At 41.7% G+C, this 21105-nt stretch overlaps 1 protein-coding gene across 1 annotated transcript in view; it reads left to right on the top strand.

Moving 5' to 3' along the window:
* The window catches only part of LOC123990451 (pleckstrin homology domain interacting protein), a 137923-nt gene that overhangs the window by 51097 nt on the left and 65721 nt on the right, over positions 1–21105 (top strand). The window contains exons 14-18 of the mRNA XM_046290987.1: positions 2362–2460; positions 12613–12769; positions 14265–14399; positions 16147–16275; positions 18599–18824. Coding sequence (XP_046146943.1) covers positions 2362–2460; positions 12613–12769; positions 14265–14399; positions 16147–16275; positions 18599–18824 — 746 coding nt within the window. The remainder of the gene's footprint in view (positions 1–2361; positions 2461–12612; positions 12770–14264; positions 14400–16146; positions 16276–18598; positions 18825–21105) is intronic.

Genomic DNA, 21105 nt, shown 5'->3' with positions numbered 1-21105 from the left:
CTGTGTGACAGATAAGGGTTTATCCTGTGTGTGTGACAGATAAGGGTTTATCCTGTGTGTGTGTGTGACAGATAAGTGTTTATCCTGTGTGTGTGACAGATAAGGGTTTATCCTGTGTGTGTGTGTGTGACAGATAAGGGTTTATCCTGTGTGTGTGACAGATAAGGGTTTATCCTGTGTGTGTGTGTGACAGATAAGATGGTTTTTAAATTGAACCTGAGATTTGATGGCATAGTGTGTAGCAGAAATTATTTACTCTGCATACTCTATTTACTCTGCATACTCTGATTACTCTATTTACTCTGCTTACTCTGCATACTCTATTTACTCTGCTTACTCTGCATACTCTGTTTACTCTGCATACTCTGTTTACTCTGCATACTCTGTTGACTCTGCATACTCTGCATACTCTGCATGCTCTGCTTGCATACTCTGCATACTCTGTTTACTCTGCATACTCTGTTGACTCTGCATACTCTGCATACTCTGCATACTCTGCTTACTCTGCATACTATGTTTACTCTGCATACTATATTTACTCTGCATACTCTGCTTACTCTGCATACTCTGCATACTCTGCTTACTCTGTTGACTCTGCATACTATGTTGGCTCTGCATACTCTGTTGACTGCATACTCTGCTTACTCTGCATACTATGTTTACTCTGCATACTATATTTACTCTGCATACTCTGCTTACTCTGCATACTCTGCATACTCTGCTTACTCTGTTGACTCTGCATACTATGTTGACTCTGCATACTATGTTGACTCTGCATACTATATTGACTCTGCATACTATGTTGACTCTCCATACTCTGTTGACTCTGCATACTCTGTTGACTCTGCATACTATATTGACTCTGCATACTATGTTGACTCTGCATACTCTGTTGACTCTGCATACTATGTTGACTCTGCATACTATGTTGACTCTGCATACTATGTTGACTCTGCATACTATGTTGACTCTGCATACTATATTGACTCTGCATACTATGTTGACTCTGCATACTCTGGTGACTGCATACTATGTTGACTCTGCATACTATGTTGGCTCTGCATACTATATTGACTCTGCATACTATGCATACTATGTTGACTCTGCATACTATGTTGACTCTGCATACTATGTTGACTCTGCATACTATATTTACTCTGTTGACTCTGCATACTATGTTGACTCTGCATACTATGTTGACTCTGCATACTATGTTGACTCTGCTTACTCTGTTGACTGCATACTATGTTGACTCTGCATACTATGTTGACTCTGCATACTATGTTGACTCTGCATACTATGTTGACTCTGCATACTATGTTGACTCTGAATACTATATTTACTCTGCATACTATGTTGACTCTGTATACTATGTTGACTCTGCATACTCTGTTGACTCTGCATACTATATTGACTCTGCATACTATGTTGACTCTGCATACTATGTTGACTCTGCATACTATGTTGGCTCTGCATACTATGTTGACTCTGCATACTATGTTGACTCTGCTTACTATGTTGACTCTGCATACTATATTGACTCTGCATACTCTGCATACTCTGCTTACTCTGCATACTCTGCATACTATGTTTACTCTGCATACTATGTTTACTCTGCATACTATGTTTACTCTGCATACTATGTTTACTCTGCATACTATGTTGACTCTGCATACTATGTTGACTCTGCATACTATGTTGACTCTGCATACTATATTTACTCTGCATACTATGTTGACTCTGCATACTATGTTGACTCTGCATACTATGTTGACTCTGCATACTATGTTTACTCTGCATACTATGTTTACTCTGCATACTATGTTGGCTCTCCATACTATATTGACTCTGCATACTCTGCATACTCTGCTTACTCTGCATACTCTGCATACTCTGCATACTATGTTGACTCTGCATACTATGTTGACTCTGCATACTCTGTTGACTCTGCATACTATATTGACTCTGCATACTATGTTTACTCTGCATACTATGTTGACTCTGCATACTATGTTGACTCTGCATACTATGTTGACTCTGCATACTATGTTGACTCTGCATACTATGTTTACTCTGCATACTATGTTGACTCTGCATACTATGTTGACTCTGCATACTCTGTTGACTCTGCATACTATGTTGACTCTGCATACTCTGCATACTATGTTGACTCTGCATACTATGTTGACTCTGCATACTATGTTGACTCTGCATACTATGTTGACTCTGCATACTCTGTTGACTCTGCATACTATGTTGACTCTGCATACTATGTTTACTCTGCATACTATGTGTGACTGTGTGTGTGTGTGTGTGTGTGTGTGTGTGTGTGTGTGTGTGTGTGTGTGTGTGTGTGTGTAGGTTTGTGAGTGGCAGCAGGGATGGTACAGCTCGTATCTGGCAGCTCCATCAGCAGGAGTGGAGGAGCATTCTACTGGACATGCAGGCCAAGTTACCAGGGTACACCACACACACACACACACACACACACACACACACACACACACACACACACACACACACACACACACACACACACACACACACACACACACACACACACACACACACACACACACACACACACACACACACACACACACCCTCCACAGCAGGTGAGGAGTACACACCTACACACACACACACACACACACACACACACACACACACACACACACACACACACACACACACACACACACACACACACACACACACCACACTCCATTTGTTATTCTGTACCAGACAAAAGTTTGTACACACCCACTCATTCCATGTGTATGATAATAGTTAATAGTGAAGACATCAAAACTATGAAATAACACATATAGAATCATGTAGTAACATATAGAATCATATAGTAACATGTAGAATCATGTAACATGTAGAATCATATAGAATCATGTAGAATCATGTAGTAACATATATAATCATGTAGTAACATATATAATCATGTAGAATCATGTAGTAACATATAGAATCATGTAGTAACATATAGAATCATGTAGTAACATATAGAATCATGTAGTAACATATAGAATAATGTAGTAACATGTAGAATCATGTAGTAACATATATAATCATGTAGTAACATGTAGAATCATGTAGTAACATATAGAATCATGTAGTAACATGTAGAATCATGTAGTAACATATGGAATCATGTAGTAACATATAGAATCATGTAGTAACATGTAGAATCATATAGAATCATGTAGTAACATATAGAATCATATAGAATCGTGTAGTAACATATAGAATCATGTAGAATCATGTAGTAACATATAGAATCATGTAGAATCATATAGACTCATGTAGTAACATATATAATCATATAGAATCATGTAGTAACATGTAGAATCATGTAGTAACATGTAGAATCATATAGAATCATGTAGTAACATATAGAATCATGTAGAATCATATAGTCTCATGTAGTAACATATAGAATCATATAGAATCATGTAGTAACATATAGAATCATATAGAATCATGTAGTAACATATAGAATCATGTAGAATCATATAGAATCATGTAGTAACATATATAATCATGTAGAATCATATAGAATCATGTAGTAACTTGTATAATCATGTAGTAACATGTAGTAACATATAGAATCATGTAGAATCATATAGTAACATATGGAATCGTGTAGTAACATGTAGTAACATGTGGAATCATGTAGAATCATGTAGTAACATATGGAATCATGTAGTAACATGTATAATCATGTAGAATCATATAGAATCATGTAGTAACATGTAGTAACATGTAGTAACACGTAGAATCATGTAGAATCATGTAGTAACATATGGAATCATGTAGTAACATGTAGTAACATGTAGAATCATATAGAATCATGTAGTAACATGTAGAATCATGTAGAATCATGTAGTAACATATGGAATCATGTAGTAACATATAGTAACATGTAGAATCATGTAGTAACATGTAGAATCATGTAGTAACATATATAATCATGTAGAATCATGTAGAATCATGTAGTAACATGTAGTAACATGTAGAATGATGTAGAATCGTATAGAATCATGTAGTAACATGTAGTAACATGTAGAATCATGTAGTAACATGTAGAATCATGTAGTAACATGTAGAATCATGTAGAATCATGTAGTAACATGTAGTAACATGTAGTAACATGTAGAATCATGTAGAATCATGTAGAATCATGTAGTAACATGTAGAATCATGTAGAATCATGTAGAATCATGTAGTAACATGTAGAATCATGTAGAATCATGTAGAATCATGTAGTAACATGTAGAATGATGTAGAATCGTATAGAATCATGTAGTAACATGTAGAATCATGTAGTAACATGTAGAATCATGTAGTAACATGTAGAATTATGTAGAATCATGTAGAATCATGTAGTAACATGTAGTAACATGTAGTAACATGTAGAATCATGTAGAATGATGTAGAATCATATAGAATCATGTAGAATCATATGGAATCATGTAGTAGCATGTAGAATCATGTAGAATCATATAGAATCATGTGGAATGATGTAGAATCATATAAAATCATGTAGTAACACGTAGAATCATGTAGAATCATATAGAATCATATAGAATCATGTAGAATGATGTAGAATCATATAGAATCATCTAGTAACATGTAGAATCATGTAGAATCATAGAATCATGTAGTAACATATAGAATCATGTAGTAACATATATAATCATGTAGTAACATATAGAATCATGTAGTAACATATATAATCATGTAGTAACATATAGAATCATGTAGTAACATGTAGAATCATGTAGTAACATATAGAATCATGTAGAATCATATGGAATCATGTAGTAACATGTAGAATCATATAGAATCATGTAGTAACATATAGAATCATGTAGTATCATGTAGTAACATATAGAATCATGTAGTAACATGTAGAATCATGTAGAATCATATGGAATCATGTAGTAACATGTAGAATCATATAGAATCATGTATTAACATATATAAGCATGTAGTAACATGTAGAATCATGTAGAATCATGTAGAATCATGTAGTAACATGTAGAATCATATGGAATCATGTAGTAACATATAGAATCATGTAGTAACATGTAGAATCATGTAGAATCATATGGAATCATGTAGTAACATGTAGAATCATATAGAATCATGTAGTAACATATAGAATCATGTAGAATCATATAGAATCATGTAGTAACTTGTATAATCATGTAGTAACATGTAGTAACATATAGAATCATATAGAATCATGTAGTAACATATAGAATAATGTAGAATCATGTAGTAACATATAGAATCATATAGAATCATGTAGTAACATATAGAATCATATAGAATCATATAGAATCATGTAATAACTTGTATAATCATGTAGAATCATATAGAATCATATAGACTCATGTAGTAACATATAGAATCATGTAGTAACATATAGAATCATATAGAATCATGTAGTAACATATAGAATCATGTAGAATCATATAGAATCATGTAGTAACATGTAGTAACATAAGGAATCATATAGAATAATGTAGTAACATATATAATCATGTAGAATCATATAGAATCATGTAGTAACATATAGAATCATGCAGAATCATATAGAATCATGTAGTAACATATAGAATCATGTAGTAACATATAGAATCATGTAGTAGCATATAAAATCATGTAGTAACATGTAGAATCATGTAGTAACATGTATAATCATGTAGTAACATGTAGAATCATGTAGTAACATATGGAATCATGTAGAATCACGTAGAATCATGTAGAATCATGTAGTAACATGTAGAATCATGTAGTAACATGTAGAATCATGTAGTAACATATGGAATCATGTAGAATCATGTAGAATCATGTAGTAACATGTAGTAACATGTAGAATCATATAGAATCATGTAGTAACATGTAGAATCATGTAGAATCATGTAGTAAAACATGTAGAATCATGTAGTAACATATATAATCATATAGAATCATGTAGTAACATGTAGTAACATGTAGTAACATGTAGAATGATGTAGAATCATATAGAATCATGTAGTAACATGTAGAATCATGTAGTAACATGTCGAATCATGTAGTAACATATAAAATCATTTAGTAACATATATAATAATGTAGAATCATGTAGTAACATGTAGAATCATGTAGAATCATATAGAATCATGTAGTAACATGTAGTAACATGTAGAATCATGTAGTAACATATAAAATCATGTAGTAACATGTATAACCATGTAGTAACATGTAGAATCATGTAGAATCATGTAGTAACATATGGAATCATGTAGTAACATGTAGTAACATGTAGAATCATGTAGAATCATGTAGAATCATGTAGAATCATGTAGTAACATGTAGAATCATGTAGAATCATGTAGAATCATGTAGTAACATATGGAATCATGTAGTAACATGTAGTAACATGTAGAATCATGTAGTAACATGTAGAATCATGTAGTAACATGTAGAATCATGTAGTAACATGTAGAATCATGTAGAATCATGTAGTAACATGTAGAATCATGTAGAATCATGGAGTAACATGTAGAATCATGTAGAATCATGTAGAATCATGTAGTAACATGTAGTAACATGTAGAATGATGTAGAATCATATAGAATCATATAGAATCATGTAGAATCATATAGAATCATATAGAATCATGTAGAATGATGTAGAATCATATAGTAACATGTAGAATCATGTAGTAACATATAGAATCATGTAGTAACATATAGAATCATGTAGTAACATGTAGAATCATGTAGTAACATATAGAATCATGTAGAATCATATGGAATCATGTAGAATCATATGGAATCATATAGAATCATGTAGTAACATATAGAATAATGTAGTAACATGTAGAATCATGTAGTAACATATAGAATCCTGTAGAATCATATAGAATCATGTAGTAACATATAGAATCATGTAGTAACATATAGAATAATGTAGTAACATGTAGAATCATGTAGAATCATATGGAATCATGTAGAATCATATGGAATCATATAGAATCATGTAGTAACATATAGAATAATGTAGTAACATGTAGAATCATGTAGTAACATATAGAATCCTGTAGAATCATATGGAATCATGTAGTAACATGTAGAATCATGTAGTAACATGTAGAATCATATAGAATCATGTAGTAACATATAGAATCATGTAGTAACATATAGAATAATGTAGTAACATGTAGAATCATGTAGTAACATATAGAATCATGTAGTAACATATAGAATAATGTAGTAACATGTCGAATCATGTAGAATCATGTAGTAACATGTAGTAACATGTAGAATCATATGGAATCATGTAGTAACATGTAGTAACATGTAGAATCATATAGAATCATCTAGTAACATGTAGAATCTGGAGGCTCCCACATGCCTTTTGGTGAACGCCAAATGTGTTTGCTTATTTTCTTTCTTCAAGCAATGGCTCTTTCTGGACACTTCCGTAAAGCCCAGCTCTGTGGAGTGTACGGCTTAAAGTGGTCCTATGGACAGATACTCCCATCTACGCTGTGGAGCTTTGGTCATGGTTATATTTGGTCTCTTTATTGCCTCTCTGATTAATGCCCTCCTTGCCTGGTCTGTGAGTTTTGGTGGGTGGCCCTCTCTTGGCAGGTTTGTTGTGGTGCCATATTCTTTCATTGTTTAATAATGGATTTAATGATGCTCTGTGGGATGTTCAAAGTTTTGGATACTTTTTTATAACACAACCTTGATCTGAACTTCTCCACAACTTTGTCCCTGACCTGTTTGGAGAGCTCCTTGGTCTTCATGGTGCCGCTTGCTTGCTGGTGCCCCTTGCTTAGTGGTGTTGCAGACTGGGGCGTTTCAGAACAGGTGTATATATACTGAGATCATGTGACAGATCATGTGACACTGAGATTACACACAGGTGGACTTTATTTAACTAATGATGTGACTTCTGAAGGTAATTGGTGGCACCAGATCGCATTTAGGGGCTTCATAGTAAAGGGTAATGAATGCATATGCACACACCACTATTCAGTTTTTAAAAATGTTTTAGAACGATTTTGAAACGAGTAATTTCAACATTTTCACTTCACCAATTTGGATTAATTTGTATATGTCCATGACATGAATTCAAATAAAAATCAATTTAAATTACAGGTTGTAATGTAACAAAATAGGAAAAATGCCAAGGGGGTGAATACTTTTGGAAGGCACTGTAAATAGCTGTTTGCAAAAAAAATTGTCATACACATATCAAATCTATGAATAAAAAAATCTGAAATAGGCCTCCCGAGTTGCGCTGCGGGCTAAGGAACTGCTTGAGGTGCTTAAGGCGTCACTACAGACCCCGGTTCGATCTCAGGCTGTGTCATTACCGGCCGTGACCCGGGAGTCCCATAGGGCGGCGCACAATTGGCCCAGCATTGTCCAGGTTAGTTGAGGGCTTGGCTGTGGGGCTTTGGTCATCGCGTTTTAATGACTCCTTGTGGTGGGACGGGCGCCAGCAGGTTAATTTTGGTAGTCAGTTTCCTCAGACACATTGGTGCAGCTCGTTTCCGTGTTGAGTGAGTGGGTGTTAAGAAGCGCAGGTTTACAGGTCATGTTTTGGGAGACGCATGATTGTGAGCCCGTTGGGGAGTTGCAGCGATGAGACAAGATTGTTTTCATGAAATTGGGGAGAAAAAAAGTGGAAACTATATATATATATATAATCTGAAACATAATATGTTATGCACATGAAGGTACCAAGCAATCATTAGAAATTATTTTGTTCAAATTTTTTGCCCCATTTTTCTCCCCAATCTCGTGATATTCAATCGCTAGTAACGATCTTGTCTCATCGCTCCCCAACTGGCTCGAGAAGCGAGACGTGTTCTCTGAAACACCGTTTCAACATCTCCAAACCGTGGTGCTTCTTAACACATTGCCTCACCAACGTGTCGGTGGAAACACCGTTTGACTGGCAGAAGTCAGCCTCACCAACGTGTCGGTGGAAACACCGTTTGACTGACAGAAGTCAGCCTCACCAACGTGTCGGTGGAAACACCGTTTGACTGGCAGAAGTCAGCCTCACCAACGTGTCGGTGGAAACACCGTTTGACTGGCAGAAGTCAGCCTCACCAACGTGTCGGTGGAAACACCGTTTGACTGGCAGAAGTCAGCCTCACCAACGTGTGGGTGGAAACACCGTTTGACTGGCAGAAGTCAGCCTCACCAACGTGTGGGTGGAAACACCGTTTGACTGGCAGAAGTCAGCCTCACCAACGTGTCGGTGGAAACACCGTTTGACTGACAGAAGTCAGCCTCACCAACGTGTGGGTGGAAACACCGTTTGACTGGCAGAAGTCAGCCTCACCAACGTGTCGGGTGGAAACACCGTTTGACTGGCAGAAGTCAGCCTCACCAACGTGTGGGTGGAAACACCGTTTGACTGACAGAAGTCAGCCTCACCAACGTGTCGGTGGAAACACCGTTTGACTGGCAGAAGTCAGCCTCACCAACGTGTCGGTGGAAACACCGTTTGACTGGCAGAAGTCAGCCTCACCAACGTGTCGGTGGAAACACCGTTTGACTGGCAGAAGTCAGCCTCACCAACGTGTGGGTGGAAACACCGTTTGACTGACAGAAGTCAGCCTCACCAACGTGTGGGTGGAAACACCGTTTGACTGGCAGAAGTCAGCCTCACCAACGTGTCGGTGGAAACACCGTTTGACTGGCAGAAGTCAGCCTCACCAACGTGTGGGTGGAAACACCGTTTGACTGGCAGAAGTCAGCCTCACCAACGTGTGGGTGGAAACACCGTTTGACTGACAGAAGTCAGCCTCACCAACATGTGGGTGGAAACACCGTTTGACTGACAGAAGTCAGCCTCACCAACGTGTCGGTGGAAACACCGTTTGACTGACAGAAGTCAGCCTCACCAACGTGTCGGTGGAAACACCGTTTGACTGACAGAAGTCAGCCTCACCAACGTGTCGGTGGAAACACCGTTTGACTGGCAGAAGTCAGCCTCACCAACGTGTCGGTGGAAACACCGTTTGACTGGCAGAAGTCAGCCTCACCAACGTGTGGGTGGAAACACCGTTTGACTGGCAGAAGTCAGCCTCACCAACGTGTGGGTGGAAACACCGTTTGACTGGCAGAAGTCAGCCTCACCAACGTGTCGGTGGAAACACCGTTTGACTGACAGAAGTCAGCCTCACCAACGTGTCGGTGGAAACACCGTTTGACTGGCAGAAGTCAGCCTCACCAACGTGTGGGTGGAAACACCGTTTGACTGGCAGAAGTCAGCCTCACCAACGTGTCGGTGGAAACACCGTTTGACTGACAGAAGTCAGCCTCACCAACGTGTCGGTGGAAACACCGTTTGACTGGCAGAAGTCAGCCTCACCAACGTGTGGGTGGAAACACCGTTTGACTGACAGAAGTCAGCCTCACCAACGTGTCGGTGGAAACACCGTTTGACTGGCAGAAGTCAGCCTCACCAACGTGTCGGTGGAAACACCGTTTGACTGACAGAAGTCAGCCTCACCAACGTGTCGGTGGAAACACCGTTTGACTGGCAGAAGTCAGCCTCACCAACGTGTCGGTGGAAACACCGTTTGACTGGCAGAAGTCAGCCTCACCAACGTGTGGGTGGAAACACCGTTTGACTGGCAGAAGTCAGCCTCACCAACGTGTGGGTGGAAACACCGTTTGACTGGCAGAAGTCAGCCTCACCAACGTGTGGGTGGAAACACCGTTTGACTGGCAGAAGTCAGCTTCACCAACGTGTGGGTGGAAACACCGTTTGACTGGCAGAAGTCAGCCTCACCAACGTGTCGGTGGAAACACCGTTTGACTGACAGAAGTCAGCCTCACCAACGTGTGGGTGGAAACACCGTTTGACTGACAGAAGTCAGCCTCACCAACGTGTCGGTGGAAACACCGTTTGACTGGCAGAAGTCAGCCTCACCAACGTGTCGGTGGAAACACCGTTTGACTGACAGAAGTCAGCCTCACCAACGTGTGGGTGGAAACACCGTTTGACTGGCAGAAGTCAGCCTCACCAACGTGTCGGTGGAAACACCGTTTGACTGACAGAAGTCAGCCTCACCAACGTGTCGGTGGAAACACCGTTTGACTGGCAGAAGTCAGCCTCACCAACGTGTCGGTGGAAACACCGTTTGACTGGCAGAAGTCAGCCTCACCAACGTGTGGGTGGAAACACCGTTTGACTGGCAGAAGTCAGCCTCACCAACGTGTGGGTGGAAACACCGTTTGACTGGCAGAAGTCAGCCTCACCAACGTGTGGGTGGAAACACCGTTTGACTGGCAGAAGTCAGCTTCACCAACGTGTGGGTGGAAACACCGTTTGACTGGCAGAAGTCAGCCTCACCAACGTGTCGGTGGAAACACCGTTTGACTGACAGAAGTCAGCCTCACCAACGTGTGGGTGGAAACACCGTTTGACTGACAGAAGTCAGCCTCACCAACGTGTCGGTGGAAACACCGTTTGACTGACAGAAGTCAGCCTCACCAACGTGTGGGTGGAAACACCGTTTGACTGACAGAAGTCAGCCTCACCAACGTGTCGGTGGAAACACCGTTTGACTGACAGAAGTCAGCCTCACCAACGTGTGGGTGGAAACACCGTTTGACTGACAGAAGTCAGCCTCACCAACGTGTCGGTGGAAACACCGTTTGACTGACAGAAGTCAGCCTCACCAACGTGTGGGTGGAAACACCGTTTGACTGGCAGAAGTCAGCCTCACCAACGTGTCGGTGGAAACACCGTTTGACTGGCAGAAGTCAGCCTCACCAACGTGTGGGTGGAAACACCGTTTGACTGGCAGAAGTCAGCCTCACCAACGTGTGGGTGGAAACACCGTTTGACTGGCAGAAGTCAGCCTCACCAACGTGTGGGTGGAAACACCGTTTGACTGGCAGAAGTCAGCCTCACCAACATGTGGGTGGAAACACCGTTTGACTGGCAGAAGTCAGCCTCACCAACGTGTCGGTGGAAACACCGTTTGACTGACAGAAGTCAGCCTCACCAACGTGTGGGTGGAAACACCGTTTGACTGGCAGAAGTCAGCCTCACCAACGTGTCGGTGGAAACACCGTTTGACTGACAGAAGTCAGCCTCACCAACGTGTGGGTGGAAACACCGTTTGACTGGCAGAAGTCAGCTTGCAGGCCACAAGGAGTTGATAGAGCTTGATGAGCCAAGGAAAAGCTCCCTGGCCAAAACCTCCCCTAACCCTCCCTATGGGGCTGCTGTTGTCCCGGTCACGGCTGTCTGTGGGAGCGAACCTCAAGCAGCACTTAGAACGCCATTCAAACAATCATTTCTGATTAAAAAAAACATTTGTGGAAATAAGCTGTTGAACCGTCTATACAGGGTTAGTTTAGTAGTTTAGTTTCTAGAACATGGCTTTCAGAAGTAGATGGAATTCATCAAGGCTATATATCTCAATCCATAAAAAAATATAGATTTATTTTCTGCTGCGCCTACATTTTGTTGTGCTTCTAACTTGTCCTACCAAATGAAAATCCTTAATTTAGAGCTCTGATTTGTGATGTAATTATTAATGTTGTGATGTCATCTGTTTACCAGGAAGTACAATCCCCCTCCGCTGGAGGACAAGGTGACCAAGCTGAAGGTTACCATGGTAGCCTGGGATCGTCACGACAACACAGTCATCACCGCTGCCAACAACCTGACGCTCAAAGTCTGGAACTCCACCACCGGAAACCTCATCCACATACTGATGGTACAAACACACATACAGTGTTGGAAAAAGTACCCAATTGGGGCGCTGCTTCTTGTTACCAGTGGTGGAAAAAGTACCCAATTGGGGCGCTGCTTCTTGTTACCAGTGTTGGAAAAAGTACCCAATTGGGGCGCTGCTTCTTGTTACCAGTGGTGGAAAAAGTACCCAATTGGGGCGCTGCTTCTTGTTACCAGTGGTGGAAAAAGTACCCAATTGGGGCGCTGCTTCTTGTTACCAGTGGTGGAAAAAGTACCCAATTGGGGCGCTGCTTCTTGTTACCAGTGGTGGAAAAAGTACCCAATTGGGGCTCTGCTTCTTGTGCTTCAGTACAAATAAAGATACCTCAATAGAAAAGGACTCTAGTCAAATTAAAAGTCACCCAGTAAAATACTACTTGAGTAGAAGTCTAAAAGTATTTGGTTATAAATATACTTAAGTATCAAAAGTAAAAGTACGAATAATAAAAAAGTCAAAATATTAAGACTGCACAAATGTTATTTAAAAAAAAGTATTTATGAATAGCCAGCAGCACACCATGTAACACTCAGATGTCATTTACAAACAAATCATTTGTGTTTAGTGAGTCCTCCAGATCAGAGGCAGTAGGGATGACCAGGGATGTTCTCTGTTTAGTGAGTCCTCCAGATCAGAGGCAGTAGGGATGACCAGGGATGTTCTCTGTTTAGTGAGTCCTCCAGATCAGAGGCAGTAGGGATGACCAGGGATGTTCTCTGTTTAGTGAGTCCTCCAGATCAGAGGCAGTAGGGATGACCAGGGATGTTCTCTGTTTAGTGAGTCCTCCAGATCAGAGGCAGTAGGGATGACCAGGGATGTTCTCTGTTTAGTGAGTCCTCCAGATCAGAGGCAGTAGGGACGACCAGGGATGTTCTCTGTTTAGTGAGTCCACCAGATCAGAGGCAGTAGGGATGACCAGGGATGTTCTCTGTTTAGTGAGTCCACCAGATCAGAGGCAGTAGGGATGACCAGGGATGTTCTCTGTTTAGTGAGTCCACCAGATCAGAGGCAGTAGGGATGACCAGGGATGTTCTCTGTTTAGTGAGTCCACCAGATCAGAGGCAGTAGGGATGACCAGGGATGTTCTCTGTTTAGTGAGTCCTCCAGATCAGAGGCAGTAGAGATGACCAGGGATGTTCTCTGTTTAGTGAGTCCACCTGATCAGAGGCAGTAGGGATGACCAGGGATGTTCTCTGTTGTTAAAAACATAAATAGTAAAGTACAGGTACCCCAGAAAACTACTTAAGTGGTAGTTTAAAGTCTTTATACTTAAGTACATTACACCACTATACACGCGCACACACACACACACACACACACACACACACACACACACACACACACACACACACACACACACACACACACACACACACACACACACACACACACACACACACACACACACACACACACACACACACACACACACACACACACACACACACTACTGATGGATTAATGTATTGATCGATCCCAGGGTCATGAGGACGAGGTGTTTGTCCTGGAGCCACACCCCTTTGACCCCCGCATCCTGTTCAGCGCCGGGCATGATGGGAATGCCATCGTCTGGGACCTGGCCCGAGGGGTCAAGATACGATCCTACTTCAACATGGTGAGACAGGGGGGCAGGTGGGGTGTGTGTGTATTTATGATGGTCCTGGGTAAGGCTGTGCTCATACTGTCATACTCGTATTCGTAACTGTATCCATTTTATCACACTTGATACTTGTAATCAGACTTACTCAGGATCGGAAAACCCAGGAGTGCACTTTAAATATCGATGAAGCCTATACCTCAAGGTCACATTACTGCTCTGTCACTCAGAGCATCGTTATGTTCCTTCATTACAGCTCTGTCACTCAGAGAGCATTGTTATGTTCCTTCATTACTGCTCTGTCACTCAGAGCATCGTTATGTTCCTTCATTACTGCTCTGTCACTCAGAGAGCATCGTTATGTTCCTTCATTACTGCTCTGTCACTCAGAGCATCGTTATGTTCCTTCATTTCAGCTCTGTCACTCAGAGAGTATCGTTATGTTCCTTCATTACGGCTCTGTCACTCAGAGCATCGTTATGTTCCTTCATTTCAGCTCTGTCACTCAGAGAGTATCGTTATGTTCCTTCATTACGGCTCTGTCACTCAGAGCATCGTTATGTTCCTTCATTACTGCTCTGTCACTCAGAGCATCGTTATGTTCCTTCATTACTGCTCTGTCACTCAGATCATCGTTATGTTCCTTCATTACTGCTCTGTCACTCAGAGCATCGTAATGTTGTAGTGGAAAACTCACGGTAACACCCTCTAACCAGTGTTGTAGTGGAGGGTAAACTCCTTCATTACTGCTCTGTCACTCAGAGAGCATCGTTATGTTCCTTCATTACTGCTCTGTCACTCAGAGCATCGTGGTAATGTTCCTTCATTACTGCTCTGTCACTCAGAGCATCGTTATGTTCCTTCATTACTGCTCTGTCACTCAGAGCATCGTAATGTTCCTTCATTACTGCTCTGTCACTCAGAGCATCGTAATGTTCCTTCATTACAGCTCTGTCACTCAGAGAGCATCGTTATGTTCCTTCACGGTAACACCCTCTAACCAGTGATGTAGTGGAGGGTAAACTCACGGTAACACCCTCTAACCAGTGTTGTAGTGGAGGGTAAACTCACGGTAACACCCTCTAACCAGTGGTATAGTGGAGGGTAAACTCACGGTAACACCCTCTAACCATTGGTATAGTGGAGGGTAAACTCACGGTAACACCCTCTAACCAGTGGTGTAGTGGAGGGTAAACTCACGGTAACACCCTCTAACCAGTGATGTAGTGGAGGGTAAACTCACGGTAACACCCTCTAACCAGTGGTATAGTGGAGGGTAAACTCACGGTAACACCCTCTAACCAGTGGTGTAGTGGAGGGTAAACTCACGGTAACACCGTCTAACCAGTGATGTAGTGGAGGGTAAACTCACAGTAACACCCTCTAACCAGTGATGTAGTGGAGGGTAAACTCACGGTAACACCCTCTAACCAGTGATGTAGTGGAGGGTAAACTCACGGTAACACCCTCTAACCAGTGATGTAGTGGAGGGTAAACTCACGGTAACACCCTCTAACCAGTGATGTAGTGGAGGGTAAACTCACAGTAACACCCTCTAACCAGTGATGTAGTGGAGGGTAAACTCACAGTAACACCCTCTAACCAGTGATGTAGTGGAGGGTAAACTCACGGTAACACCCTTTTTATTTTTGCACAAGACATAAAAAATGCTTTGAAAATAAGGGGAGCTTTTCTTTATTCAGTGTGAATGGTGATCAGTGTTTATTCATCGATGGTAACTACTCTACATTTTCCCATTTCCCAGATTGAAGGTCAAGGTCATGGGGCGGTATTTGACTGTAAGTGTAGTCCTGATGGACAGCACTTTGCTGCTACAGACTCACATGGTCACCTGCTCATCTTCGGCTTCGGTTCCAGCAGCAAGTATGACAAGGTACACACTAGGAGTCTACGACTCCTATACTATATTACTACTACAATACTATAACATTACTACTACAATACTATAACATTACTACTAATATAATACTACTTCTACTACTACTACTACTACTACTACTATAATACTACTTCTACTACTACTACTACTATACTATAACACTACTACTACTACTATAATACTACTCCTATACTATATTACTACTACAATACTATAACATTACTACTACAATATTATAACATTACTACTAATATAATACTACTTCTACTACTACTACTACTACTACATTACTATAACACTACTACTACTATAATACTACTTCTACTACTACTACTACTACAATACTATAACACTACTACTACTACTATAATACTACTCCTATACTATATTACTACTACAATACTATAACACTACTACTACTATAATACTACTCCTATGCTATATTACTACTACGATACTATAACACTACTACTACTACTACAATACTGTTTGAACTACTAACTAGAACTTCTACTCCTATACTATATTACTACTACAATACTATAACACTACTACTACTATAATACTACTTATTCTACTACTACTACTACTACTACTACTACTACTACTACTACTACTACTACAATACTGCTAGAACTACTACTCCTATACTATATTACTACGACAATACTATAACACTACTACTACTACTACTACTACAATACTATAACACTACTACTACTAAAATACTACTTCTACTTCTACTACAATACTGCTAGAACTACTAACTCGAACTACTACTCCTATACTATATTACTACTACAATACTATAACACTACTACTACTAAAATACTACTCCTATACTATATTACTACTACAATACTATAACACTACTACTACTTCTAGGGCTACTACTTGTACAATAATACACTAATACTACTGCTATGATATTATACTGCTTTTACTGCTACTACTGTCATACTACTATGATAATTTACTACTACTCAATGTTGTACTACGACTATTAAGATACCATACTACTAATACTTCTACTGCTATGATACTGTACTACTACAACTACTATGATACTATAGTACTACTATACTCTACTTCTACTACTACTACTACGGTACTATGCTACTACTACAATACTATACTACTTCTACTGCACTATTACTACTACTACTGCTATGGCACTATACTACTTAAACTACTATGATACTGCATTACTACTATGATACTATACTATGATACACCTACTACAATACTGTTCTAATACTACTACTAGTATTGCTACTGTACTATAATACCACTGCTATTACTGCTACGTCTACTACAATACTATACAACTACTACTATACTACTTCTATGACTACTGTATTATACTACTACTACTACTACTACGATATTTTACTACTACTACTACAATACTATACTACTACTACTATTACTACTACTGCCTTGATACTGTACTACTACTACTGTGCTATGTTAATTCTACCACTATACTACAATATTACTACGACTACTACTATTATGGCTACTATGATGCTATACTACTACTATACTACAACTACTATGACCCCCAAGGTACTAATACTACTAGCGCTACTACTACTACTACTACTAATACTACTACTACTACTGCTACTACTATTACTGCTACTACTACTAATACTACTAATGATACTACTACTACTACCACTACTAATACTACTGCTTCTACTACTACTACTACTACTAGCGCTACTACTACTAATACTACTACTGCTACTACTACTACGACTACAAATACTACTACTACTGCTACTACTACTACTAATACTAGCACTACTATGACCCCCAAGGTACTAATACTACTAGCGCTACTCCTACTACTACTACTAATACTACTACTACTACTACTACTACTGCTACTACTATTACTGCTACTACTACTACTACTAATACTACTAATGATACTACTACTACTACCACTACTAATACTACTGCTTCTACTACTACTACTACTAGCGCTACTACTACTACTACTGCTACTACTAATACTACTACTACAACAGTTCTGCTACTACTAGCACTACTACTACTTTGATACTATACTATTATGATACTGTTACTATACAATTACGGTATTATGTTACGTCTATTACTACTATACTACTACAATAATATGCTACTTCTACAACTGCTACTGCTATACTACTGATATAGTACTGCTATACTACTGCAATACTGCTATGATACTATACTGCTTCTACTATTAGTATAGTAGTCTTCAACCTTGTTGTAAAACTACTCAACATATCTACACTATAAAGCAAATCTTTCCCTCCCTCAGATAGCAGATCAGATGTTTTTCCATACTGACTACCGCCCGTTGATCCGGGATGTTAATAACTACGTGTTGGACGAGCAGACCCAGCAGGCACCACACCTCATGCCCCCTCCCTTCTTGGTGGACGTGGACGGGAACCCCCACCCTCCTCCATACCAACGCCTCGTACCCGGACGGGAGAGCTGCAGAGACCAACAGCTCATACCACAGATGGGAGTCACCTCCTCAGGTACATGTCAGTTTGTCGGGGAGTCACCTCCTCAGGTACATGTCAGTTTGTCAGGGAGTCACCTCCTCAGGTACATGTCAGTTTGTCAGGGAGTCACCTCCTCAGGTACATGTCAGTTTGTCAGGGAGTCTCCTCCTCCTCAGGTACATGTCAGTTTGTCAGGGAGTCACCTTCTCCTCCTCCTCCTCCTCAGGTACATGTCAGTTTGTCAGGGAGTCACCTTCTCCTCCTCCTCCTCAGGTACATGTCAGTTTGTCGGGGAGTCACCTCCTCCTCCTCCTCCTCCTCAGGTACATGTCAGGTTGTCAGGGAGTCACCTCCTCCTCCTCCTCCTCCTCCTCCTCCTCCTCCTCCTCCTCCTCCTCCTCCTCCTCCTCCTCCTCCTCCTCCTCCTCCTCAGGTACATGTCAGTTTGTCAGGGAGTCACCTTCTCCTCCTCCTCCTCCTCAGGTATATGTCAGTTTGTCAGGGAGTCACCTCCTCCTCCTCCTCCTCCTCAGGTACATGTCAGTTTGTCAGGGAGTCACCTCCTCCTCCTCCTCAGGTACATGTCAGTTTGTCAGGGAGTCACCTTCTCCTCCTCCTCCTCCTCAGGTACATGTCAGTTTGTCAGGGAGTCACCTCCTCCTACATGTCCTCCTCCTCCTCCTCCTCCTCCTCCTCCTCCTCCTCAGGTACATGTCAGTTTGTCAGGGAGTCACCTCCTCCTCCTCCTCAGGTACATGTCAGTTTGTCAGGGAGTCACCTCCTCCTCCTCCTCAGGTACATGTCAGTTTATCAGGGAGTCACCTTCTCCTCCTCCTCCTCCTCAGGTATATGTCAGTTTGTCAGGGAGTCACCTCCTCCTCCTCCTCAGGTACATGTCAGTTTGTCAGGGAGTCACCTCCTCCTCCTCCTCCTCAGGTACATGTCAGTTTATCAGGGAGTCACCTCCTCCTCCTCCTCCTCCTCCTCCTCAGGTACATGTCAGTTTGTCAGGGAGTCACCTTCTCCTCCTCCTCCTCCTCAGGTACATGTCAGTTTGTCAGGGAGTCACCTTCTCCTCCTCCTCCTCCTCAGGTACATGTCAGTTTGTCAGGGAGTCACCTCCTCCTCCTCCTCCTCAGGTACATGTCAGTTTGTCAGGGAGTCACCTCCTCCTCCTCCTCAGGTACATGTCAGTTTGTCAGGGAGTCACCTCCTCCTTCCTCCTCCTCCTCCTCCTCCTCCTCCTCCTCCTCCTCCATGTCTCCTCCTCCTCCTCCTCCTCCTCCTCAGGTACATGTCAGTTTGTCAGGGAGTCACTCCTCCTCCTCAGGTACATGTCAGTTTGTCAGGGAGTCACCTCCTCCTCCTCCTCAGGTACATGTCAGTTTGTCAGGGAGTCACCTCCTCCTCCTCCTCAGGTACATGTCAGTTTGTCAGGGAGTCACCTCCTCCTCCTCCTCAGGTACATGTCAGTTTGTCAGGGAGTCACCTCCTCCTTCTCTTCCTCCTCCTCCTCCTCATCCTCCTCCTCCTCAGGTACATGTCAGTTTGTCAGGGAGTCAACTCCTCCTCCTCCTCAGGTACATGTCAGTTTATCAGGGAGTCACCTCCTCCTCCTCCTCAGGTACATGTCAGTTTGTCAGGGAGTCACCTTCTCCTCCTCCTCCTCCTCAGGTACATGTCAGTTTGTCAGGGAGTCACCTCCTCCTTCTCTTCCTCCTCCTCCTCCTCCTCCTCCTCCTCCTCCTCCTCCTCCTCCTCCTCCTCCTCCTCCTCCTCCTCAGGTACATGTCAGTTTGTCAGGGAGTCACCTCCTCCTCCTCCTCAGGTACATGTCAGTTTGTCAGGGAGTCACCTCCTCCTCCTCCTCAGGTACATGTCAGTTTGTCAGGAGTCACCTCCTCCTCCTCCTCAGGTACATGTCAGTTTGTCAGGGAGTCACCTCCTCCTCCTCCTCAGGTACATGTCAGTTTGTCAGGGAGTCACCTCCTCCTCCTCCTCAGGTACATGTCAGGGAGTCACCTCCTCCTCCTCCTCCTCCTCCTCCTCCTCCTCCTCCTCCTCCTCCTCCTCCTCCTCCTCCTCCTCCTCCTCAGGTACATGACAGGGAGTCACCTCCTCCTCCTCCTCCTCCTCAGGTACATGTCAGGGAGTCACCTCCTCCTCCTCCTCCTCCTCCTCCTCCTCCTCCTCCTCCTCAGGTACATGTCAGGGAGTCACCTCCTCCTCCTCCTCCTCCTCAGGTACATGTCAGGGAGTCACCTCCTCCTCCTCCCTTCTCCTCAGGTACATGTCAGGGAATCACCTCCTTCTC

The sequence above is a fragment of the Oncorhynchus gorbuscha genome, linkage group LG12 (assembly GCF_021184085.1).
Source record: "Oncorhynchus gorbuscha isolate QuinsamMale2020 ecotype Even-year linkage group LG12, OgorEven_v1.0, whole genome shotgun sequence".
In the NCBI taxonomy this organism is placed as follows: Eukaryota; Metazoa; Chordata; class Actinopteri; order Salmoniformes; family Salmonidae; genus Oncorhynchus; species Oncorhynchus gorbuscha.
The sequence above is the reverse complement of the archived record's forward strand: the minus strand, read 5'-3'. Positions and strand labels throughout refer to the sequence as shown.